The 27,756-nt window shown below is 34.1% G+C and overlaps 2 protein-coding genes across 7 annotated transcripts in view; both read left to right on the forward strand.

Annotated features, from left to right (window-relative positions):
• Nucleotides 1-288: 288 nt before the first annotated feature.
• fgf5 (fibroblast growth factor 5) lies at nucleotides 289-18,901 on the forward strand. The gene is given in 3 exon segments (NM_001009561.1): nucleotides 289-505; nucleotides 3,672-3,775; nucleotides 18,545-18,901. Coding segments are annotated over 3 exon segments (678 nt in total).
• A 6,396-nt stretch (nucleotides 18,902-25,297) lies between these two features.
• Nucleotides 25,298-27,756, forward strand: part of cfap299 (cilia and flagella associated protein 299) — a 101,466-nt gene continuing 99,007 nt past the window's right edge. For all 6 annotated transcript variants that reach the window (XR_012405948.1, XR_012405947.1, XR_012405950.1 and 3 more), the window contains 2 exon segments: nucleotides 25,298-25,428; nucleotides 27,531-27,655. Coding sequence is in view for 2 of the 6 variants with exons in the window: in NM_001115124.1 (NP_001108596.1) it covers nucleotides 25,321-25,428; nucleotides 27,531-27,655 (233 nt within the window). In the remaining 4 variants the exon portion in view is untranslated.

Raw genomic sequence — 27,756 nt, forward strand, 5'->3', positions numbered from 1 at the left:
CGCGTTTAAGAGCGCATTTCTGTCCACGCTTTCATTTTCAACGAAATATAGGTCTCAGGACGGTGTGAACTTTCGTCCGATACAAACTGAGGATGAGAGAGAGCGTCCTGCACATCTCAGGCACGCATCAAGCAGTGAGATCATTTGTGATATAAATATCCCTTTGCCAGCAGATCTGCTCCAGCTCCTGCAGCCGAGGGTAATGCCCACCAGTAAAACAGCGCGTTACCTCAGTGCGCAGGGACAGCGGCAAAAATGCTGGAAGTGGCCTAGCGCTCTCTGGAAAGAATGAACGTTCCTCTCCTGCTTTTGCTGCTCTTTCAGTTGCCGCGCTCTGCACAGCTTACGGGACGCGAACGCGCGTATTTGGAGCACCAACTTGTCGAGGAAGGGCGCGTATCTGGCCGAAGGACTGGCAGATTGTACTGTAGAGTTGGAATAGGTTTCCACCTTCAGATTCACATCGATGGAAGAGTCAACGGGAGCCACGAACCAGATTCGTTAAGTAAGTTACATGTTTACCAATGGTTATGAGGAGAGCGAAGTTCACATTTCTGACTGACTGATCTCTTTTCCACACTGCAGATTCCTTCCTTTGATTTTTTTTCTCTTAGAAATAAACTAACACGAATGTCTTTTTGTGGCTATTTACATTTATAACGCTGATAAATTATTAAAACGATTGAAAAGTATCATTAAAATGATTCAAAGGCATTGACGGTTTAACAGTTTAGCATCACCTTGCAAGATATTTACACAGAATCACTGCAGGTTTTTGATGAACAGTGAATAAAATAAGAAAACACTCCTCAGAACACAAGTAGATGTTGTAGATTGAGCTGGCCGAATGAATTATGACTCTGATTGTGTGAGTGTCTTGTTTGGAGAGGCTTGTTTATTTACAGGTATGGGAACAGGTGCAGCGGCTGAGATCAGAATGCTAGTGAGCTGAAAGCTGGAGTGAGTGGCATCATTAACATGCCATGCACTAGATTTCTGTTAATGGTTGAATAGCTCGGTACACATACCATAGTACTTGGTCTATTTAGAGGGTCTACTGTCAAACAGATGAGCAAAATTAGATTAACGTAAAATGGACTGTTATGAGTTTGGCTGCGGGTGTTAAGTCCACTTGCCAGATAGAATATTTAGAAAGCAAACATCACTGACCTGAAACACTGCCCTTAAAGGCTGAATCCCACATACAATCTTCATCATCGACAAACAATGATCTTCTATATTGACAGCAATATAACAGGCTTTGTAAAATCTGTGAAAAGCCTATTTTTGAAACTAATGAAGTCAGTACACCAGCTAAAACTGTAGCAATGACATTCCTTTTTCTTGCGGGGTGTTTTATAGGTTGTTAGTGTGTTTTACAGTATGTTGCAGTGTATTATTATTTTCTTCTTCAGAATATTACTTTTATTTGGTTAGGTGCCCTACCTATAACCCAAATTTAAATATATAATAACAGAGTCTAGATTTGTGTTTATAGTCAGGATTATTCATCTTGACTGTTGACTGCATTTTAATGTTTTAAAATAAATTTCAAAGTATAGATTTGCTAACTTATTTAAACCAAAGCAAGTATTTTAGTTCCACTAAGATAGTTTTCCCCCCTCTATCAAATTATTAATCAAAGTTTTTACAGTGTGTTTAGTGCATCTAGAATTTTTTGCAATGAAAATAAGTAAACAAAAAATTAATACAAACTTTTTACAGTCTGTGTGTGAAATTCAACATATTTGCTATAGATGTGACTCTCAAACTGTTGGTACACGTAGATCAGAAGTGAATAGAATAATGTCTATGTACATGTAACTCAATCCTCCTCTCTAACCTGTTACGTTCCACATGTGTTTTGTGTATAATTCTCTTCGCTTTTCACTCCGTAATGATGCTTGTATCTCTAATGAAAGAACAACACAAAACATAAAGATTTTAACTTGTGCTTTCAAAAAGTTAGTTTGAATGTACTCCTGTTTTCTACTGCCATATGTACAGCAAAAAAAAATAATAAAAATCTAGATATTTTTGTCTTTGCTCTCCACCCACCCCAAAAAATGTTTTCTCCTTTCAGCCAATCCCTATTTTGAGTCATTTTTGAGAGTTGATAAATTTACACTTTCAAAAAAAGCTGTCAAATTGTATATCTTATTTACATCTAAATGCAGTACATTGGCACATTCCAGTTCCAACAGTGTTTAAATTAGTAAAACTTAAAATTGTGCAACAAATTTTACAGTACAATATACAGCCACAGGCTGTAGGATACTACAAACCACCTGTAGAATGCACTCTTTCCTCTCTATGCACCAAGCACTTTATTAGAAACACTTCTACACTGTACAAATGCTGGGTTCCACACAATTGGTGTCTGTTGGCACAACTTGAAGGAATTAATTTAACATATTAGTTTTGACAAATTTAATTAGATTGAACATAAAACAATTAAGTTGTACAAAAAAACTCAAGAATTGTGTTGGTTCATCTTATTTTGAATACGTAGTTTGAACAAACAGCCAATGTCATTTTTTGTATGTTGTGTATGTTATTGTTTGTATTGCTAAGATTTGTTTTTATTTACTTTTTTATTTTGTTTTATTTTCTGCTATATTCTTCAAATCTAAAGCTTAAATATGGTATATTTTGTTCTATTTTAAATTTATATCTAAAATTTCTGTTTTACTTCTTATTATACTCCATAACTTAAGAATTTTATTCATATTATTTTTTATTTATTTTTGTTGGTTGGTTGTATAAGCATTTCACTGCAGATCATTCTGTGCATGTGACATACATTTTTAAATTGAAATTGATGACAGCATAGAAAACCTCATTCCATACATAATGTATACAGTTGAAATCAGAATTTTAAGCCCCTCTTTGAAATTTGTTTTTATTTTTAAAATATTTCCCAAATGACGTTTAGCAGTGCAAGGAATTTTTCACAGTATGTCTAATAGTATTTTTTCTTATGGAAAAAGTCTTATTTGTTTTATTTCGGCTAGAATAAAAGCAGTTTTTACTTTTTTTAAAAACATATTAAGGTCAAAATTATTAGCCTCTTTAAGCTATATATATATATATATATATATATATATATATATATATATATATATATATATATATATATATATATATATATATATATATATATATATATATATATATATATATATATATATTATATATATATATATTTTTTTTTGATAGTCTACAGAACAAAACCATCGTTATAAAATAACTTGCCTAATCACCCTAACCTGCCTTGTTAATAAATATAATGTGCTGTCATCATGGCAAATATAAAATTAATTAATATTAAAAATGAGTTATGTTCTATTATGTTATAAACTATTATGTTTATAAATGTGTTGAAATCTTTTTGAATCTTCTTATCGTTAAACAGAAATTGTGGAAAAATAAACAGGGGGGCTAATAATTCTGAATTTAACTGTATGTCAATAACACAACAGAAAACACATTTTATATGACTCTGCATTTTAAATCCAAGTAAACCACCTTAAAAATGCAGTTGACAATTTCCTAACCAATTCTTGTATTAAACAACTGTATTCTGCTGCTGTTTGAACATAGCCTAATACTGACCTTTGACTTTTAGTACAAAAAGGTCATCGGCCATCAATGTGTTTTTCTCTATCTAGGTGTGCTGGAGCTGTTCGCCGTGTCTCAAGGGGTTATAGGTATCCGAGGGGTTTTCAGCAACCGATTTCTAGCCATGAACAAGAGGGGAAGGCTTCATGCCACTGTAAGTCTGATCAAACACACTAATACATACATCCATTGAACTGCAAACCAACTGCAAACGAGCTAAATAAACTCTCCAACACCTTCTAAAGGAAATATCGGATTACTGCGATATGGCTCTACAAAGACTTTTGAAGCACAAAACAGTGCATAAACACACTGCAGTTTCAGAGTTATCTGGCTTTGCAGGGGTCTGGACTGTCTGATAGAAGGCAGAGCTTATTTGCATGTGTTAATGGGAAGAGCAGATTAAAACAAATCTGGGGTAGCTGATAATCTTTCAAGGAAGGAAATCAATATGTGTGTAAACAAAGTTTGGGCAGCTGTAAGAACACTTAGCATGCAAGAAGTAAGAACAGGGACTTACTAAGAAACAGATAAAAACTAGAATCTGTATTCAGGTTTGGTTTTTGAAACGAGAATGGTTTAACACTCTTAGTTATTCACTCTCATAGTAGTTTGAAACAACATTTGGACCCTTTTCACAAGCCTGTTATGATGCTTTTAACAGTCATCGGCATCTTAAATCCTTTAAAGTTTTTAAAACTTAGATTTTTTTTAAAAACTTATGAACATTTATATGTATTTATGCATGTAGTATATCATCTTTGCTTCATATTACAGAAAACAAATTACTGCTTATGCGAGATGTTTCTAATGCAGCGTCTATGGGACAGGACAGTAAATTTGATGTCATCCTCTCCTCTCACACAATTTTTTTTCTTTTTTTGAAAGTCTTTATAACATCATCATGGAGTTTTTTCTTTTATTACTGAGCAAATAATATTGTAAAATGTAAAATTGTAAATTGTAAAATTATTTGTTGTATTCTCATATTTACTGCGCTGTAAGTTTTCCCAACTATAACATCTTGCGCTACTGAGAAATCCAGAAATATGAAAAGGGTCTAATAGAAAGAACATATAGTGAGAAAAATCTGCACAATATCAGAAAAGATTATTAGTAGTCTATTACTTAGTTTTTTTAACGTAATTTACAGACAAAATTGAATATAAAAGTGTAAATTAAAAAAAAACTTGCATCACAAATCAGAGTGTTAACTAATGTATATTTTTAGTGTTAATTAGTATCTGCTAATACTTAGCAACAAAAAGTGTTAACTAATGTAGAAAAAGTGTTAACTAATGTACAGTTGAAGTCAGACTTATTAGCTCCCCTCAATTATTAGCCTCCCTGTTTATTTTTTCCCCCAAAGTTCTGTTTAACAGAGAGAAAATTTTTTCAACACATTTCTAAACATAATAGTTTTAATAACTCATTTCTAATAACTGATTTATTTTATCTCTGCCATGATGACAGTACATAATATTTGAGTAGATAATTCTCAAGACATCTATACAGCTTAGAGGTCAATTTAAAGGCTTAACTAGGTTAATTTGGTTCATTGTATAACAGTGGTTTGTTCAGTAGACAATCCAAAAATAATTGTTGGAGGGGGCTAATAATATTGACCCTTAAATGGCTTTTGAAAATTAAAAACTGATTTCATTCTATCCGAAATTAAACAAATAAGAAAGAAATAATATTACAGGAAATACTGTGAAAATGTCCTTGCTTTGTCACACATAATTTGGTAAATACAGCTGAAGTCAGAATTATTAGGCCCCTTTGAATATTATTTTCTTTTTTAAACAATTCCCAAATTATGTTTAACAGAGCAAGGAAATTTTTACAGTATGTCTGATAATATTTTTTCTTCTGGAGAAAGTCTTATTTGTTTTATTTCGGCTAGAATAAAAGCAGTTTTTAATTTTTTAAAAAACATTTTAAGGACAAAATTATTAGCCCCTATAAGCTAACTTTTTAGTCTACAGAACAAACAAACATTTTACAATAACTTGCTTAATTAACCTAACCTGCCTAGTTAACCTAATTAACCTAGTTAATGTCCTTTAAATTTAATTTAACCTTTAAATGTCACTTTAAGCTGTATAGAAGTGTCTTGAAAAATATCTAGTAAAATATTATTTACTGTCATCATGGAAAAGATAAAATAAATCAGTTATTAGAAATGAAAAGAAATTGAAGAAAAAAAATAAACGGGGCAAATAATTCAGGGGGGGGGTAATAATTCTGACTTCAACTGTATGTATGTATATATGTATGTATGTACATACAAGTGTATGTATGTATATATATATATATATATATATATATATATATATATATATATATATATATATATATATATATATATATATATATATATATATATATATATATATATATATATATAACTTTTTTTCTCTTTTAATGTTTAAATTTAATTCCTGTGATAGCAGAGCAGAATTTTCACCAGCCAGTTTTTTCCAGTTTTCAGAGACATATAATTCTTCAGGAAATCATTTTAACATGCTAAAATGTGTTGTTGTTGTTGGTATTATTATTATTGTCAGTGTTATAAAAAGTAGTTCTTTCAATTCATACATATTTTTACATACATTCTTTTAGCATTCTTCTTTGTTAGAGCCATTTATTTGAAATAAAAGATCTTATGCAACATTATACGTAATTATCTATACTGTCACTAACAGTTAAACACTTCCTTGCTGAAAAAGAAAGTATTAAATTACTTTGAAAAGACAAAATATTCTAAATTGATGTGGACCCTACTTCACATTAATGTTTTACAATTTTAGAGAAATCTCGTAAGGGCCGGATAATAAAGCAGTCTGATAAATCCGAGGATTAGCCTCCAAACTGCTGCAGACATCATCTGTAATTAAAGCAGCTGCGGCGGCTCCGTCAGACTTGAATTGGGTTTCATTTCCTCAGACCAGCTACAGTTGCAGCGGCTTATTTAATAGCTGTCAGCTTGGGTTTTAAACCCCAAGCACTTCACTCTGTAGACAAGTCGGCCTAACCAAAGGAGTATCAAATGACTTTGCGTCTGATTTTGTTGCACTGTCTGTCATATTTAATATTTAGATGTTTTCATAGTGGCAATTTATTGCTGTGATAATGGCAAAGGGGACAGATGTACATTATGCCGTGTGACCTACCCAGCAAGCCATTACTAACATAATCTTTGCAAAGCTTACGAGGTCACTGCATTTATTATGAAAACAATAGAGAGCGAGTGAGAAACTAAGAGGGAAACAGAGATGCAACCATCTCCCATTCCATGAAACGTGTATGGCTCTGAGACCACATTTAAAGGGATAGCTACGGTGGCTGAGAGATCTTAATGCACTGCAATTAAAGAAAGCACATGCAATCACAAAAAACACCAGCAAATAAAGAAACGATCTTCATCAATTTGACAGTACACATGTTGCAGATTCCCTATGTTGCTAACCCTAACCCTAACACAAACAACTGAAGAAACACGCTGCAATTGGTCACAACAAAAACAACTGAAGAATTGTGTAGCAAATTGGTCACAACACTTGCAAATATGTACGTAACACAACGGAAACGTTTCTAGGGTACCCAAAATCATGAGAACCCTGCTGAGATATGATGTATTATTATGCCGTTACTACTGCTCAGTGAAGTGATTGGGGGTCTTTGAAAGGTGAGTTATTTTTCATTTGTTTTAATATCTTGATTACACGACATAAATAAAAAAAAACATCCATGTCTCGGCAGGGTCCGTCATGGTTTGGGGTCCCCTAGATGCATTTCCGTTGTGTTATATGCATATTTGCAAGTGTTGTGACTAATTTGCTGCGCGTTTCTTCAGTTGTTTGTGTTGTGACCAATTTGCAACACATGTGCTGTCATATTGATAAAAGTCATTTTTTTATTTGCTGGTGTTTTGTGTAACTGCATGTGCTTTCTTAAATTGCAGCACGTTAAGCTCTTTCAGCCACCGTAGATAGCTCATTAAAAATAAAAACATTTCCCCCTCAGGCCATCCAAGGTATAAGCAATTTTTTTTTCTTCATTGGAATATTTAATTTTAGCTTAACGTTTTCTCATAAGCTTTAAATACATAGTTTGTTCATGTGATCGACAATAAGAATACATTGCTTTAAAGTTTACAAGTTTATCACATGAAATTTTTTTTTTGTTGTAGTTTTTTTTGCAAATATTTACAAACTTTCACAAATTAAATTTTGAAATAGCTGATATTCTGATTCTGGACTATTTTTAGGAACATACTGTATATTCAAAAGTTTAAACAGCATAAAGAATAATCATAATATTTAATCCATTATGGCTGCAGCAATGTGCACATTTATTAAAAACAGGGAGAAGTCTAGGAAGTCTCAAATTCTGCTCTGATGTTGGATTACCATGATATAAATTATGCCATGATATGCTCTGAAATTAATTGCCATGATGGAGGTTATTGTTCTAGCTTCAGATTTCAGGCAAATGTTTTAGCTGTGTTATTGTTACGTCTAAAACACCCATGTCATCTGGGAATGTTTGACCATTTAAAAGAGGTAAAAAGGGGCTCAAGTGACTTTGAAGGGCGTGGTTTCAGATGGGCTGAGCATTTCAGAAACCCTTTTAATATTTGGTTTTCATGCACATCCATCTCAGGAGTTAACAGAAAACGGTTAAAGATGGAACATATCCACTTAGTAGCAATTCTGTTTATATATGTGCATAGCAAAGTGTGCATAGCTGCTGGATTTAAAACATGGTAATTCATAATTTTCTCCTGAAATATGTCAAAAGTAAGTAGTTGTTTAACTGAGAGAAGTACCAAGTAATATTTTAGTAACCTAATAAAGCACATTTGTAATGTTAAAAGCACATTTTTATGTGTTAAAATAATTATTATTGTCATCTCCTGAGACATCATTTTACAAATCATAAATGTTATGTTTACTACTACTACTACGTATGAGTATTTAAAAGTCTTTTGAAAACATTTGAAAACACTGATAAATTATGATTTATGACAAGTCACGCATCTTCCTCTGCTTCAGCACAAGCCACCACACGAGAACAGATTTGAATTTAGCAGCTGATTGTGTGATGCTCAACATTTTATTCCCACCTGAAAGATTGTACACTCCAGGAACCAGCCTATTCTAATCACACCAGTGTGATCATAAGCCTTAAAGCGTTAAACCAAGATCCTTTCTTAGTCATTCATAAAAAGTCAATGGACATCAGCATGTCTTGCTAAATAAAGTGGAACAAATCTTCTGTGCTACCAAATTGAACAATGTTTATAACATTAATGCTAGTTTAAAAGACCACACCAAGCTGACAAAATGGACTGTTTGCGAGATTGTGAATTAAAGACAATAATGCAGCAAATAATGTTTAATTTCTTTCACAGTCCAATTGTTTCATTACATAAAACCTTATTGAATTGTCACCACAGTTTCAGCTGAAAGTCTTTCAAGTTTAGGTAAAGTGATATTAAAATATATGTTCTGAGATATTTATTTATTTAACAGAAAAAATGTGTTATTAACCACTGAGCCAAATTTTAATGATGATATAAATAAATGAATGAATAAATAAATAAATAGTCATTAAAATCTTTTTAAAATATAATCAAGTCTCTCTGCTCTCAAATGCTGAGAGTCTGTCTGGTGGCTGCACTGAAACCAGGCCCACTAGCAGGAAAGCAGCCATACCTCAACTGTTAAATACCGTTTACAACCGAAACAGATGCTACAGATGCTACCTCTTGTAACCTTAGAGTAATTGGCTTTATACAACCATAAATGTTTGAGCCTCTAGAGCTAGAATCTGATTTAGAGGACAATGACCGACTACTTGAAAATCGACCTCTTCCCACTCAGTCTGCAGCAGAATGATTTTTTTCTGCTTTCATGTAAGCTAGCAATATGCAACTATCTTTAGTGAAGTTAGGCTATTAAAAATGACTGTTAATAATGCTCATTGACTCTATTGTGCCACAGATTTTGTCCTGCCCAAAATTTTCTGAAAACAAAATGTCTTTGTAATGTGTTTCAGCAATATATTTCTAACAGTTATAATGTGCTTAGAAACCATTTTCAGAATTCTCTTTATCGAAACCTTAATGTTTCACTAAAGAAAAAATAGTAGTCTACATCTTGAAATTAACAACAAATAAATCGTTTTTATTTCTTTCTTTATTTTTTGAGGGGTGAACCATACTTTTAATTGCACTCGCTCACAAGGTAAAGGAAACAACTCTGACTTGTTACTTATGAATGGGATTAAATCTGCCGTGTCAAAATGTAATTACTCATGTCTGCAAAAGCTCAATGCTGGAGGTAACACAGCATGGGAAATCTTAAAGAGAGGATTGTTTGTAGATGTTATTTGACAAAGAAAGCCGTCATAACTTGACAATAAAACATCACCTGCTCGTAGACACCAAACTACAGACATATATGATTTCCTGTATCTCCTGCAACGTCAAAATAACCTCTCAAAATGTCCTTAAATGATGCATCTACAACAGCTGGCTGCTCTTTAAAATCCAGCTCATAAGGCACTTCCAGAAGACAAAAACCATGTACACTAATCAAACAAACGTTCAGTCAATTTGGGGTAAATGAGCGTATTTAGGGGAGAGAGCCCCTGTGAAGTTATGGTGGGTCAAGTTGTGACTGGCATGTTTAGAAAATATTGTAATGGCACCATTTTCTGCTTTGCTGCACTCTTCAGCAATCCAGAACAGTTTTATTATTTCAGAGTTTGGGAATTATGCAAGACCTCTTTTTTGGGACTGGCCCTCATTAAATTCATGATATAGTTTCCCACCAAATATATTTTTAGAGAGTGAGGCCAAAATTCATCATAGCTGTTTGCAGTTGCAGCTGTTTATAAACTACTAAACAGCACACTTAACTTAACATGACTTAACTTGACTTAACTTGACTTCACTTAACTTGAGTCAGCCTTGTTAGGTAATGAAAGAAAAATACTTCTTTTATGAAGACTCCCACTAAAATGTAGTGGGTATAACTAAAAAACTTGTCGGGCATATTTGGATCAAGAATCATTTTATGAATCACAATGTAGCTCTAATGCTTATTAATTTTAGTTTTAAGTCTTAACATCACATCCCTGTGTGCTTCAAACGAAACATTTGATGTTTTACCTTAATGTACCCTAATTTTTTTTTAGTTGTAACTAAATTAGTTATAATTAATTTTGACTATCTCAAATATTGAACTAAATACTTAATTATCATTGAAAATGCTTGCAATGCACTATACTATATATTAGGGATGTAACGATTCACAGTGAGTCGGTTGAAAATCGATTCAAATATATGACGATTCAAAGTGGTTGAATTGTTGAATGAATCGCTATACATGTTTTGAACAGAGGGGGCAGCTGTGTGACTGTGGTTACAGGCGCAAGCTCGCTTTACCTGCACATCAGCAGCAGTGTTGCAAACTTAGCGACTTTGTCGCTAATACAGCAACTTTTCAGACCCCCCTAGCGACAAATAAAAAAAAAACTAGCGACAAATCTAGCTACTTTTTTGTGCTACTAGAGATTTTTATAGACTGTCATTTGTCCATACTGTACCATTCCTACTCTTCTCAACGAGCTGCAGGTGATGCCACCGCCCCCTCCCCCGCCTCAAAGCACTGACAGGCAGCCCAGTCCTCTCCCACCTGCAGCCTGACAGCAGATCACCCCTTTGCGTACTGATGGCAAATGATGCAGCCTTTATGATGCAAGCTGAGACTGCATCACTCAGCGATGCAATGTCAGACACAATGCACTCAAATGGAGCAAGTGACGTCACTGACGGGTAGGGTTAGGGGTGGGGTTAGGTGAGCCCATTAAAAAGCATTGGATGCAGCCCAGATAGCACTGCACTAGTCCTGCAGCCAGACCCATCTCAATGATTTAGCACCAGCAGTGTGTAGGTATTTCCCTTGTACAGTCAAACCGATCTGCTTGTCATTTATTTTAACAGTTTATTTAGACTTTTTATTATTTTCTTGTTCACAATAATAGATATTTTAAGTAAGAGCTTCGGAACTTGTCTGAGATTATTACATCTGAGAGATTAGCCTGCTGCAAATTCACAACACATCTATAATAATATGCTGTATTCGAACAGCCATCAATTTTGTTAAATTGACAAGCTTACATAAAGCGTAGTGCAAATACAAACAAACTGTTAAACAAACAAAAACGGTAGAACGTGATGATGTCAGTAATATGCAAATTGATGTATGACGTAATCTAGCAACTTTTCGGGCAGAGCTTAGCGTCTTTTCATTGAAAATAGTAGGCAACAGTGCAGCGGCGAGCAAGAGCTGGGGCGGCAGAGTAAAATGACAGCGGTAAAGTGCGCCAGATAAAACTGTGTGCAAATACTGTAAAAAAACGTTTACATACACTAACAGAACAACAAATATGATGCACATAAACAGACAGCACAGTGAAAAACTACTGTCACAGCATCAATACGCAAAAAAACTTAATAAGCCAAATCACGCGAACCAGATGACTTGCAGCTCCCATTGTTCCGACGAGTGCTGCGGATTTCACACGGTGCATCAGTGTTTTCATAGCGAAAGTGTGAAAATGTTTTTCAGACTGAAAGAGAAAGTTGTTCTGTTACAGAAGCAGGTATTATTTGACCCTCTCTTTTTCAAATTAGTTTATGCATATTTTAATAATTTGCTTATTATTATTGAATATTTAAAAATGTTGAAGATTATCTCTTCTTAAGTGTATCATTTGATTCTTCTACTAGTTAATTATACAAGAAATAGTAATGATTCACCTTCCTAATCATGTTCAACTCCTGTCTTTTTTCTACTTTATAGTTAGTCCTTTTATAATCAGTGTTTTATGCCAGTGACCAGTACCCTGGATCAGAGGGCCTATTGACCACCTCTGTACACACCGCCCTCTGCTTTAGGAAAGGCTTTCCTCTCCACATCACCCATCTCAATCCCCAGTGAAAAGGTTTTTTCATCAGCAGGGGACAGTGTTAATGTGCAAAGACCTCAGCTTATGCCAGAAAACAGAGATATGCTGATGTTTCTTTAAAAAATATGTCAAATCCCAGCACAGTCACAGTTTTTGAGTGTTCATATTAATGAGTCTTTTTTTAGTTTGTATTATTATTATTATTATTATTATTATTATTTTTAAATAGCAGTTTGGTTATGGCAGAAAATATATTATATTTAGCAAAAAAGTGCAGCATTTAAGAAAAAATGTAAGCACTCTTCACCTTAAATTTGTCTCAAATAATTTTGTATACTAAATAAAATTGTGACTGAATCATGAGATTAGTATTGTGAATCATATTGAATCACGAGTCAGCTGAATCATGATGACAGTAACTAATATTTTACCTGATATTTTTCAAGACACTTCTATACAGCTTAAAGTGACATTTAAAGGCTTAACTAGGTTAATTACAGTAGGTTAACTTGGCAGGTTAGGTTAATTAGGCAAGTTATTGTATAACGATGGTTTATCCTGTAGACTATCTGGGAAAAAAATATGGGGCTAATAATTTTGACCCTTAAATGGTTAAAAAAAAATTTCCACTGCTTTTATTAAAAATGAAATAAAACAAATAAAACTTTCTCCAGAAGAAAAATATTATCAGAAATACTGAATATTTCTTTGCTCTGTTAAACATCATTTAGAAAATATTTAAAAAAGAAAGAAATATTATTACAGGAATCATTTTCCTGTTACTACGGAAATAAATTTATTTATTTTATTTTTTTTACACTTTTCAGAAATAATAAACAGGTTTTACTTTAAAAGATACAAAATAAAAGCTCTTACAGTTCTTGTATAAATATTGAAACTAAGTGATCTCTTGTTGAAATTATAAAACAATTGGTAACACTGACAGTCTCCCATGGAGTGTCTTTCTCAGCCTCATGCATGCTGCAGGTGAGACCATGCCATTTATTTACAGTATATACAGGGAATGAAAATGTATTTTACCGTACACATTTCATTCCACAATAATGATATACAGCATACTATCAGACTGCCCAGCAATTTTTCTACTACACTTCTTTTTTTATGTTGTTCTTTATATCGTGTTTGATTTTGAAAACACCACATGATTTATAAAATTGCAAATGCATTCCTCCTACACAAGACTTAATTGGAAAAGATAAATATAAATTAATACAAATATGAATAAATTTGGAAACACTGGGCAGTTACGATTTACCGTGACTATCAAATACTTAATTGAAGCATTGTACTCAAAGCTACTTCACTCAAGTCTAAGTGAAAACCGAGACCAAAAAAAGATTTGAGTCCAAGTCAAGACAGAGACTTGTTTGGACCTGAATGAGTTAGTCCTGACCACAACACAAAGTTTCAAAGATGTTGCAGTACAGGCTCATTGGAAAATGCCCCCAGCTTAGATTTTTGTGAAATTTATTTTTTTACTTCATGTATAGGTAGAATTATCATTATGATGCAGTATGATGAACAAAAACCTTTATTCCTTTTCACACAAATAATTCTCACAGGGAAATATTATCAACTAATAAGAGATCATTTTCACAGAGTTCTTAACACCAAATAAATACCAATGATTATATGTTTGCCTTCCCTGTCTATCTACATATAAACAGCTTTTCTTTTGGCATTTTCATAGGTAGCTTACTTCCAGTGTTCATACTTGCAATGCAGATTGCTTGGGTTCAAGACTGATAAAGCACAGTTCCACAAAAGAGGTCAAATTAATGTTAAAATGACATGGGCACAGTGCACCTTTCTCTTACCTTTGCTCTTTAAAACACCATTGGTTGGGTTTAGGTCAGTGGTTTGCTAAGTTATCTGCATGACAAGCCTTGTCTTCTTATGGACGTGTACAAGAAGGACATGTATCTGAAATGTACAACAAAACGTATCATAAGTAACACATTTCAGATTCACAAAAAAAAAAAAACTACACGGTGCCATCTGGTGGGTTTGTCACCTGAAACATTTTAGGTTTAACAAAAATACAGCCTGAAGCACTTATTTCCAATGAGCCTGGTTTGACCTTTACAGACACATCCAACAGACAGACATCAATCTGAAGAAAACATAACAGACAAAAAAAAATTGTCCTATTAAAGTGAATTTCGAATCATAAATTGATGATCAGCTTGCGTGTGATAAAACAGAATAAACGTACTGTAGGTCAAATCTTTAAAAACATTAGCTCGAAGGAGAACCTAAAATCTGGTCAACCCTAGCCAGTACACAACCACAGATTGCCCATGAAAAAGCAAGTGTCCTGCTTTCCTGAGCCCTGGAAGAAAAAGTTATTTTATAGCCTAATGAGTTTTCAGCCCACACAAACAAAAGCTCTGCTTCTGTCAGTCACCACAGTCTTTGATTGGAAAGTCGGTTTTGATGACTTTGAGCTGGGAGATAAAAGAAAAACTTGCAATTATTCTCTAACCCCCTCAATGCTTTTTCTGGGGCTCACTGTCTATAATCCGCGTGCTGCTTTCATTAGCTGTCTTTATGAGGGGCTAAACTCAATCAGGCCACAAAGTGTTCTCTCTCCAGCAGCTGCTAATGTGGCATCCTACAAAGTGTGTGCACAGTAATTACTTATTGTGTGCCCAAAGTGTTAAAAGCTTTATTGATGTGCTGTGGCTTCATATATTTTGCTGTGGTAAAACTAGAGCACATTACCAAAGCCGATCGCGTACTGTTCTCATAGGTGGACATATACCCTTTTAGAAGGATATAGCCCCTTTAAAGATTGTTATTAATGCTCAAAGGATACAATAATTATTTAACCCTCCTGTTGTCTTAAAATTCTGTATATACCGTTTCTCCTACTGGTCAAAAATGAGCCGCCTTCACTAAAGCTCTAAAAGAAAGCAGCTAAATTTTATTTTAATCCTCAAATCCATTTTTCATAACAACATATAAACTGTGAATGTCCAGGTTTTCCCTCATCAGTGGGGTTTTCCATCAATGCCTAATCAGTAGGAAACATTTATACTTGACTAAAGTAAAAGGATCTATTTTCTAATGCTAAAGAATGCTAAACAAAAAAAAAAAATAGCAAGACAGTATTCATAAAAGTTAAAGCAGCAGATTCTTATTTTGTGTCTGGTTTTTGGACTGTGTGTTGGAGTATGCATGTGCGTGCCAGCAGTTTTTGTGGTGTAAAAATGGTTTTATAGCTGTCAGGTCACAATTGACCTAAGAGAAAAAACATTTTAGTCCTAATGACATTTTGAAAATAGAAAATAATATTTATAACTTCTTTAATGATTGGATAATTTTTTGACCGGTAAGTGAATTTGAGGGTTAATTGCATTTTTGAGGTGTAGAATTATGTACATTATATAATTGTGAATTACATTGGCAGGGGTTGGGGGATATGCATTGTACAGCTGCTTCAGTGCAGTAAATAAATATATTAATTAATAAATAAAGATTCTGCAACCATATTTTGACATTTGGAAGGAGAAAAAAAAGAATTCAGAATTTATCATTTTGATCCTTAAATGCGCACATGGGGCGCAATTTCTGTTTAGTTTGATGACTTTAGTCGAATTAAATTAATCAAAAATCAGCATTTACATGGTAGACTTTAAATCAGAGTATTGTCTTAATTGTATTAAAATCGGATTATTGGTGTCCATGTAAACGTACTCCTTGTTTTGTGGTGTTGAATGCCATCACCTCCATGATTATGCATGCAGTACAGAGTCCCTATTTTTATTTATTTTCATGACGCAATCATCTTATGACAGAGGAGAACTACACGTCTGCTACATTGTACACGTCCTCTGGTGTTTTGTAGTATCTATATTAACACAAACTGCTTGTCTAGAAGATGCGCACATGGGGGCAAGTGAAGTGAAACAGTGGGGAGCGCTGTCACCTCACAGCAAGAAGGTCGCTGGCTGGGTTAGTTAGCATTTCTGTGTGGAGTTTACATGTTCTCTCCATGTTCACGTGGATTTCCTCTGGGTGCTCCGGTTTCCCCCTCAAATTCAAAGACATGAGCTATAAGGTTAAATTGGGTATACTAAAATGTCCGTATATGAATGAGTGTAAATTAAAGTGTATGGTTGTTTACCAGTGATGGGTTGCAGCTGGAAGGACACCCGCTGTGTAAAAAAAAACATATGCTGGATAAGTTTGTGGTTCATTCTGCTGTGGCGACCCCTAATTAATAAAGGGACTAAGCTGAAAACAAAATTAATGAGTATGCACACAATCATACACTTTTATATGACGAAAAAAAATCACATTCATTAATTAGATGATTCATATACCATACTGTAAATTAGAAAATATTCATATTTGACATTAAGTTTGTTTCAGGGCATGTTATGGTCGGTCATATAACACATGTGTTGTAAAGCAGCTGTTCCATTGCTTTAATCTGATTGGACATCTCATTTATTCCAACATTGGCAGACTACCCTAAAATGTAACTTTTTTGTTCCAAAATAACCAATATAACACTGCATAATGGAGTGCGCGCAGCAGTGCCATCGTTTTAAAAATAGGCAATTTATGATCATTGGTGGGCACTTGTCTCTCTAATTGTCTTTGATGGTTAAAATGTTGAGTCTAACAGCTCGGATTGCTATTTGTTGTAGCTTTATTTTTCTATTTCATTTACAACATTCTACAAGTGACTATGTTTACGAATTACTTGCCTTAATCTGAATAGGACAATAATTTGATTAAGGTGTTTAGATGAGTTGCTTTTTGAATGTTCTTTTCATGATCCTGTTTTACATGTTATAGCACATCATTCGATTGACGTCATTGCGTCAGCACGCTAGCCACATTTCCTCCAGGGTTTCATGTAATTTTGAGTGTTTCATTTTAATTTCTCAACTTTAACTGCAATTTGGCACTTTCACTTTCATTCAGAAACATTTCATGCATGACCCTGTGACAAACGGAATATAGAATGCGAGTATGAACTACTGGAGGAGTGTTGTTTTAATTTAATTTGATACCACACGCCATATGGGGGCAATAAAACTCTGCATTTCGCGATTTAGGTGTCTGTGGTCCTTTACTGACTCAGCAGAGGGTGTATAGACTATCCTGTCGCAAAATGTGGCAAAAATCCTACATGATAATAATAGTTGATTAAAGTGTTTACATGTCTGTGCTGCACTTCAATAATGTGACTAAAATCAGCACAGTCCACATGTCTCAACCCAATTTCTGTTTAGTTAGATGACTTTAGTCGAATTAAATTAATCAAAAATCAGCATTTACATGGTAGACTCTTAATCAGAGTATTGTCTTAGTTGTATTAAAATCGGATTATTGGTGTCCATGTAAACGTACTGCTTGTTTTGTGGTGAATGCCATCACCTTCATGATTATGCATGCAGTACAGAGTCCCTTTTTTCATTTATTATCATGACGCAATCATCTTATGACAGAGGAGAACTACACGTCTGCTACATTGTACACGTCCTCTGGTGTTTTGTAGTATCTATATTAACACAAACTGCTTGTCTAGAAGAGTGATTTAATTCCATAGTGAATTATGCAACCAGAGTTTATTTATTTTACTTGTAGGCACATACTCACAATCTTGCAAAAATCCAAAGAGCGTATTGCAATCACTCTTACTAGTATAAGTAATAATCAGATTTGAAAGTAAGATGTACAAATATTAGAGGAAACCTAACCTTACATAAACATCATTGCAGCTGGGCTCTAGCTGAAGTGCAAACACAGATCATCAGAGGGATCACTCACTGGCTACGCTGAACGCCAAGATTCAAGACTTTTTAATGTGACCATTAACATGCACAGACGTATCAGTATCAGACTGAACTTGTTGATTTTCTCTTTTTGTATAACTTCATTCTCCCTCTTCCCCATGCAGGAGAGCTTTACAGATGACTGTAAGTTCAGAGAGCGCTTTCAGGAGAACAGCTATAACACATACGCCTCGGTGATCCACAAAAACCATCGCACTGGTAGAGAGTGGTTTGTGGCCCTCAACAAGAGAGGAAAAGCAAAAATGGGGTCCAGTCCGAGAGTGAAGTCGCAACACGTGTCTACACATTTTCTGCCGAGGATGAACCTACATGAAAAGACTGAGCAAGGATTCACAGTAACAGACAAAGAGGAGGAAAAACAACCTCCGCCGCATCCTTCAAAGCCTTCTTTACCAAAAGTCAACACTGCAAAGAAGAATCGACCAATAGTCAAGTACTGGCCAAAGTTTCGATTCGGATAGAACTGCAGTGCTGACTTAAAGATGGACTTATCTTGCAAAAAGACAAACCGGATGGGGAAAATGGGTTCGCTGAAATAAACTTTTTAAAATCTCTTCTAGGTAAAATACCTAACTTTGACATGAGCATTCCAGTCATCATGTACAGTACGTCAAGTCAAAGGGGTGAATGAGCCAATCACAAGACGTTTTCAGGATTGAATGAACTGCTTTGCATTTCATGAAGTTCCTCTTCACATAAGGATTTACCCAAGTATCCTCAGTGATTTTACAAGATATATCTACATTTTATATTATATCTCACTGTATTTATACAATATATTTATGTCTCCAAGCTTTTTTTTTTTTTTTTTTTGCACAAACAGTTATCCAGCTCCTAAGATTATAACGTTTGTGATGGTTATCTGCAAATATATTTTTTAAAAAGTGCACAATACATGAAAAGGTTTTGAATGCTTCTGGATTGCACATAGACTGCTAAATTGTTTGAAAGAAAGTATCTACTTTTTGAACAAGTACATGTTCGTTCGTCTAAAAAAAAAAAAAAAATCAATCTAGCTGCTGACTGTCATGGAAAGTAAAATCCTGTCATGACCCCTGTGCATTCCACAGAAGAGCGATGTCCCACAAGGATAAACATGTCTTGTGAGACGGCTCTGTGTTTTTTATGAGCCCTGCTCATATAGGTGTATCAAATGGCAGACAGTTGCGGTTTGACCCATAAAAAAATATCCCTATAACTGTCAAGCAAAAAAACTATGGAAATCATCTTTAGTGTTTACAGTTGAAAGCATTAATTATTAATATGAATTATCATTACTTTTTAACTATAGTTCATTTGGAATAAACAATTCACAATTTTTTGTGAGGACATCGTCTACCTCACAAGGCTACCACATGGGAAATGGAAATATAATGAAATAACAGAAATCCTAAAAGGGTGTACTTTTATCACAACTACCATTAGCGTTGAGTCTGCATTAGATGTTCCCGACCATCAATGGACCCTTTTCACAATATTTTTATGATGGTCATCATAATCTTAAATCCTTAAAAGTTTATAATATTTAGATAAGAAAATATTTTTAAAAAAAAACATTTGTACATTTATATGTATTTATGTACGTATATCATTTTTGCGTCAAATTACAAAAAAACTAATTACTGCTTGTGCGAGATGTTTCTAATGCAGAGTCTATGGGACTGAGAGTAAATTTGACAATACTCTCTCTTCTGATCATCGGTCTCACACTATATTATTTTTTTTTTCTGAAAGTCTTAACAGCTTCGTGGCACTTTTCTTTTATTATTACATCAAATAGGATTGTAAAAAAATAATTTGTTGTACTCTCCTATTCACTGCGCTCTAAGTTTACCCAACTATGACAACCTCTGCTGCTGAGAAACCCGTAAATGTGAAAAGGGTCTATATGTGTATGAGTCAAAGAGGAAACATCCCATTTAGTGGTTTGCATCAAATGAAATTTACAATAAGCAATTTGATATACATAGAAGGCAAATTAAATGCTGTTAAAAGTGTCTATTTGGATGTTTCAAATAATTTTGATTAAAATGCCATGACAACATTATGTTTGAGTCAAATTATGTTCCATTGTTATTCAGTGTAACATGTTTATGTACAAATAAAACAACATAATCTGACCAGAACTCATTAAAAAAGATCAAGTGTACCTGTGCTTTGCTTTTAAAAGATGTATCTTTAACATACTATGACAGTTCGAGTTAACTGATAGGTAAGAATAATTAATAAATTTAGATGAAACAGTCCCTTAAAAGTGAAACTGGGTCTTCAGTTTCACACTCAAGTATGATTTGCACTCATACTAGAAGCGTACTGTGCCAAAGCCCAAACAAACCATGCTCTGGCAATCCTCTTCCAACCGGGCCAGGGCTGGCCAACCAAACCATGCCTGGGCACAATTCGGAGCACTCACACTTGTCAAATGAACCCGAAAATGGAGGTCAAACATACCACGGCACGGTTTGGATGGCCTAGTGTGAGTACAAAGTGTAAATATTTAAAACGTCAACTAGTTTAAAAATTTGAGACTCCACTGTGGTCCTTAATCATAGTATTTTACTAAGTCAGAAAATTATTCATGATCTAAGCCGATAAGAATTTTAGTATATAAACTATTGTTACACTGAATTACATTTTAGGATGTGTCTTTTTGTATCCAAAGATTCATTTTTCTTTGCTAAGAAAAAAAACAACAACAAAAAAAACCCAACAGGAACTGTTTTTTTATTTATAAATTCTGGGATGTTTTAACCTCATTTTGGGTCAAATATGTACAAACCCAAGCTCTGGGTTAATTTCTTATTCAATGAAAATAAAATGTTAATCCCCGTGGGTTGAGTTTGTGCATACTTTACCTACAAATGGATTGAATCGGCTCATAATTATTTGAGCGTCCAGTGATAGTAGTAGTGGTAATGTCTAAAGACTGAATTACAATTGACAGGACAGCTGGCTTGTGCCATATACTGAAGGTCTGATCCACGGGGTAAAGTCAGGGTTTGGTGAAGGTCAGACATTCCACTGAAAAATGGTTTACAACAATGTGTCTCATCAAACAGGTTGAAATACAGGGGTCAAGACGTCAAGGAATCCACATCAAATGGTGTCTGCATAAGCGGTAAACATGAAAAGGTTTCCTCATACTGCTTGGAAGTTTGCCAATAGACTGTGAACATTGTTTGTGAAAACAAGCTTTATCATTCAAAATTTTTAAAACTTTCTGAAAAACTGTATGCTTCTATGGTGGCAAAAATTACAGCTTAAGAAATACAGTAATTTAACTAAAAAAATTAATTTACTCACCATTTAATTGCCTTTATGACGTTCTTTCATCTGTTGAACACAAAAGAAGATATTTTGAAGAATGTTAGAAACCGGAATGATTTCTATAATAGGAAAAACAAATAGAAGTCAGAAGTTTTCAGTATTTTTAAAAATAACTTATTTTGTGTTCAACAGCAAGACATTTTGTCCCATTTTATATTAGATGGCCTTTTCTACTATGTACTTCCATCAAACAATAAATACACTGTACTTACTGTGTTCATAATGTATTGCAGAACACTTCTGGTGCTCTAGAGGTGAGATATGGGTAGGGTTAGGGACAAGTTTGATGGTATTGGTAGGTTTATGGGTGAGTTAAGAAGTAAGGCAAGGTCAACAATGTAATTAGATAAATTAATTACAGTTGTAATGATGTGCGGGTATTAAATCAATCATAAGTACAATGTAAAAATAGTGTATTTACTAGGGATGCTCCAATCGATGGGCTGGAAATCAGTATTGGCTGAAAATTGGAATTAATGATGCGATTAGTACTTGCTAACCTAACTGATCTCATGAACTGATCACAAGTTTGTTGGTGAGTTTACAAGCAGAGGAAGACACACATGCGCCCTAGGTTATACATCAGCAGTGCTTATAGGTGTGCATTTTAAATGATTAGGAATCAAATATGCACTCAAAGCATTTTCTTTATTGAGAGATGTTGAATTTTTCCTTCATTTGCAATGTTCCCAAATAGTAATTTTTCTTACCAATTTTTTAAAAATCTGTTTAATCTATTATTTTCAATAAAGCTGCTTCATTCTGACCATAACATGTCCATACTAAATGATTAAACAAGACATGTTTAAGTGATTTTCCTTAACTGTTCAATGCAAAATCCTTAAATTTATTCTCTTAGGTAAGAAAAGATCTCCACTTAAGTGATTTATGCAATGGCAAAGTTATATAAAGCTTGATGCATCAGAATTTAGTACTCTGTATCAGCCAGTCACCATGACAAGAAATAGGTACTCAGTATTGACTGCAAAAATCCTGATCAGAGCATCCCATGTTTTACACAATAAGTCTATTGTAACAAATGATTAATTTCAGTTTACGTACATATTAGTAAAGGTAATCTAATATAATGTACGACCAGACCCTCAAACATGTTTCCGACAAGTGTAGGGTGAGTAAATGATGACAGAATTTTCAGTCTGGGTGAACTGTCCCTTTAAATGCCCAGAACGTTCCACACTGAGAACTGCTTCATAAAAGTTTAAAGAGGTCTGACACCTAGTGGTTAAGGATGAATTACTTTTCTCCATGTACATTTTGGCCTGACTTTTCAAAAAACTACACAGTCCTGATTGTCAAGAAATGATTTTGAACCACAACCAATTATAGATTAGCAAAATAAATCAAGCTGATCGGCAAATTCACTCCCCTGATATTCATTAATGTCAAAATCCATGTAAAGATCCAGTAATGTACAACAACCCTACCATAATAAAAAAAGTTAAAGTTTTAAAAAGTTCACGTGTCTACGTTTTATTTAAAACCTTACCAAACATGCCAATGTGTCAAATTATGTTAAATGGACAGTTCACCCAAAAAGTAAAGTTCTGTCATCCTTTATTCTCTCTCCACTTGTTCCAAACCTGTTTGAGTTTCTTTATTGTGTTGAAAACAGAATAAAACATTTTGAGGAATGTTGGAAACTGGTAGACATTGGGACTACAATGGGATTTCAAATTTCCAACATTATTCATGTCTTCTTTTCTTTTCAAAAAAGAAAAGAAACCCACAAAGCTTTGTAACTATTTGAGGGAGAGTAAATGATTTTTCATTTTTGGGTTAACCATTCCTTAAATTAACATATTGGATCTTTAGGTAGGTTCATTCTGATGTAACAACAGATTTCATTGTAGAAATCAATGCCCTTTAAATACTATTGAAAGACAAAAGAGAAGGCTTTCACAAACATACATATAGTACACACAAAATATAAATAGACACAAACAAAAATAGACCCACTATCTCTTTCTCGCTCTCTCACTCACTCACTCACTCACTCACTCACACACACACTCACTCACTCACACACACACACACACACACACACACACACACACACACACACACACACACACACACACACACACACACACACACACACACACACACACACACAACAAAACAAAACAAAACACACATAAAACAGATTATGTAAAGGAACTCTTCAAATATTAATGCTGACGTTTGCTGTTAATAATGAATTAATCATACAGTCTCACATGTCATCACACTGACGCACGATAAGTAACAACATAACAATGACTTTATTACAATGCTTTTAAGTTTGAATAAAAAAATCTAAAAGGTCATTGTGAGGAAATAAATAAATGAATGAATACAATTTTTAACAAATTAGGTAATACAACGAAATATTTATTATTTTATAGTTACACGCCTTTATTTTATTTTATTTTTTTGCAAATTTATTCTCTGTGAAAATATTCCTATGTGAAACTTTTACAATTTTGATAATGCACATTAATAGGCCTGTCGCAATTATCAATATATTGATTATCAACACATGGCCATGACAACAATAATTTTTGTTGATGCAATATAGGCCAGACAAAAAAAAAAAAAAAAAACTAAATCAGCAACATTTAAGTTGATTGCGCAACCTCAATCTCTTTTGGAGGTGTCAGTGTCAGTATGATTAAAAAAACTATAGAATTTACTATAATTTACTATAGTACATTTTTATCTGAGATCTGTTATTTTTTTCTAGTTCTATTTACCTTGAATTTTTTTGTTCAATTTTCTTTTAATTTGTTTAGGACATACAATTTCACATTCTGATTCCAATGCCAACTTATTAAATTGTTAAAATGACTATAATTAAATAAAATGTTCTTAAAAAGAAAATATTGTTTGTTCTTTGGAAAACCATACTTGCATCATGATGCAATTGAATTGTCATTCTTCTGGCATTATATAATGAGTGGCATAAAATGGTCTCTAAATGACAATAAAAACACATTATCAATAGTTTATAAAATAAAACACAACATTTTACTGTAAATACGTACAGATAACTGACAATAACTGTCAAGTGGTCTTTTATTTATTTTAGTTTTTTCCACAGCTGAATTTAGCCATGGAAGAAATCAGAGACCACAAGAAATCATTAGGTAAGTTTTTACTAGTTCCCTTGTTTTTTTTAGTAGCCTCCTGAAGATCAAAACTATGTCAAACAACAGGACATGATATACATTCAATCAGCTGTCACTTGGATTTATTTCATTTATATAATTGTACTTATTATAACAGTATTTGGATGTATAGCAGTGAATTTTTCAGCTAATCTCATCCTAGCTGATATAGGCTATTGTTCGTTGAAATAAAGTTAACATGGACCAGCACTGATGGCAGACAAACAATCAAGCAAATATACTTGCTGTACATCGAGATGTTGTTCAACGTCTCATCATGTTTCCCGCGACAGTTTGTTTTGGGCGGACATGGTTTATGATTGGTTTGCAACAGGAAGAAAACGCAGCACTGTCTGTTACCATGGGAACAACTCAACGTAAACAGGATGGATAACGGCAAAGGCGTCTTTTCGGGTGAAAAAATGGATGAGTTTCGCACCTATGAGGACTTTTTAGATTCCCAGATTAAACCTGTGGATCTGTTTTACCTTGAGGTGACGTATTACAATTCATATTGTACGCTAAGTTAACTGAGCGCAAATAATATCCGAATGCACATCACATAATTATTTTAAATTGCCCGGATTTCTTTCATCATTGTGAAACTCGCAAACAGTGTGCGTTTTATATTTGTATTTATTTATTTGTTTGTTTTTTGTTTTGTAGTTCAGCATTTTAATGAGTGAATTGAAATAGTTTGGTGGTGTGTAACGTTGTATCACAAGTAGACTGTATTGCAGTTTAACGCTAGAGGGCGACATGATAACTTAAGTCGAAATTAAACTCACATTTCTTTTTGCCATTTAACTACGTCTGATTGAGTCAAGAGATACCCAATATTTCTGTGTGCATGAAAAGGCACAGTTTGTCCGTCAGATAAAAAACCGTTATAATGTATAAAATTAGTTGATCTAATAAATGTATCCATTATCATTAATTAGGGCAATTTAAAACAAAACAACAATAGGGCTTTATGATGTCTATCTCTTTTAGACCATTTTTTATTTTATTATAAAATATTTGAAAAAATTCATGTCTCTGAAAGTATTTAAAAGTAGTTAATACTTTTTTGCAAACATTTTACAACAATTGTATGATTAAACATTAAACGTTTAACTTCATCACAGGAAAAAAATGAAATGTGAAAGTATATTTAAGTAGAAAAAGAGTTATTTTACAGTGCCATATTGAACAATGTTCCTGTTTTTATTGTATTTTATCAAATAAATTATGCCTTGTGGTCATAAAGTCCATGTTTACAAATCAAAAATGATTTTTTAACTGTTGTTTTACATTGTAAATTAAGTTTGGATTCTTTGGTGATGTTAATGGTGGTTGTTGCTAGATCAGATATGGTTGCAGCCGGAAGTTAATAAAACATATTTAAATTATTTATAAAATTTCCCATTAATTGTATTTTATTTCTTTGCATATTTTATTAAAGTCTACCACCACCCCAACCCCAACCCCAACTTTCACAGTAATGTAAAAACAGCAGTTATACAGAGTATTATTATTTATGTTATCTAATAAATTACTCAGGGGCAGCACGGGGCGCAGTGCACAATCGCCTCACAGCAAGAAGGTCGCTGGTTCAAGCCCCGGCTGGGTCATTTGGCATTTCTGTGTGGAGATTGTATGTTCTCCCCGTGTTTGCATGGGTTTCCTCCAGGTGCTCCGGTTTCCCCTTACAGTCCAAAGACATGCGCAATAGGTGAATTGAATAAACTAAATTGGCCATAGTGTACGTGTGTGCATGCAAGAGTTTGTGGGTGTTTCCCAGTGTTGGGTTGTGGCTGGAGGTGCATCTGCTGCGTAAAACATATGCTAAATAAGTTGCCGGTTCATTCTGCTTTGGCGGCCCCTGATTAATACAGGGACTAAGCCGAAAAGAAAATAATTGAATTAATTAATTGAATTACCCAATAAATTGGATGTTTTAACGTCTACCCCGTCACAGTACTGTAAAAATATGAATTATTGTTATACAGTATCATAAAAAACTTCCGGCTGGCCGCGTATCCTATAGACTTTACCGTTAATGGTGTCAGATTTAACAGCTTTACAGAGGAAAAACACTTTTTGTTTTCATTTGGCATTTTTTCTTTTTTACTGTTTGACTTTTAGTGTTTTTATGAATCCGTTAGTTTTAACAGTGGATTTAACCCTTCGCAAATGGGTCTTTCCAGGTTTTTCTTAAACAGCACCTCACTGCAAACCCAATGCCCTATAACCACATGTTAGCAGCTCCTCCTTTTGTGGGCATAAGGCATCTCGCTAAATCATATGGAAATGATACAATCCAGGTTTAACTAGGCTGCAGTGACATGTGGCAAAAAATCCTTGATTCTGGCAGCCACGAAACTGTCAGCACAGCTCAAGTCATGTCCTTTTGTCATATAAATAGCATGTATACTAAAATTGGATTGATATAAATAGCACTTGAGCTCAAAACTAGCACAAATGTGTTGTACATACACTAGCCTGTTTGTTTAAAAATGCCATGCCAGGGTAGATTGTCGAATGCCATGATTTTTTTTTTTTCATATTGTACAGCCACCTCTAGCTCAGCAGATCTGTGTTATTGCTCCTCCAGGATCAGGAACTGGCCCGCCAGCTGGTGGAGCTGGGCCTCAAGGATAGCAGTTTGGAGAGGGAGGAATTTGAGACAAGAAAAGCAGCTGCCGAGGCCTCCAGGCTTGCTTCAGGAAGCCAACAGAAGTAAGGTTTTTGTGTAGTGACCATGAAAAGGGGACAGATTTCAAACCAGTATGTGACCTTGAGAACATGTATTTTCCAGTTAACGTGTCAGGCTTCCTTCG

The sequence above is a fragment of the Danio rerio genome, chromosome 5 (assembly GCF_049306965.1).
Source record: "Danio rerio strain Tuebingen ecotype United States chromosome 5, GRCz12tu, whole genome shotgun sequence".
Taxonomy (NCBI): domain Eukaryota; kingdom Metazoa; phylum Chordata; class Actinopteri; order Cypriniformes; family Danionidae; genus Danio; species Danio rerio.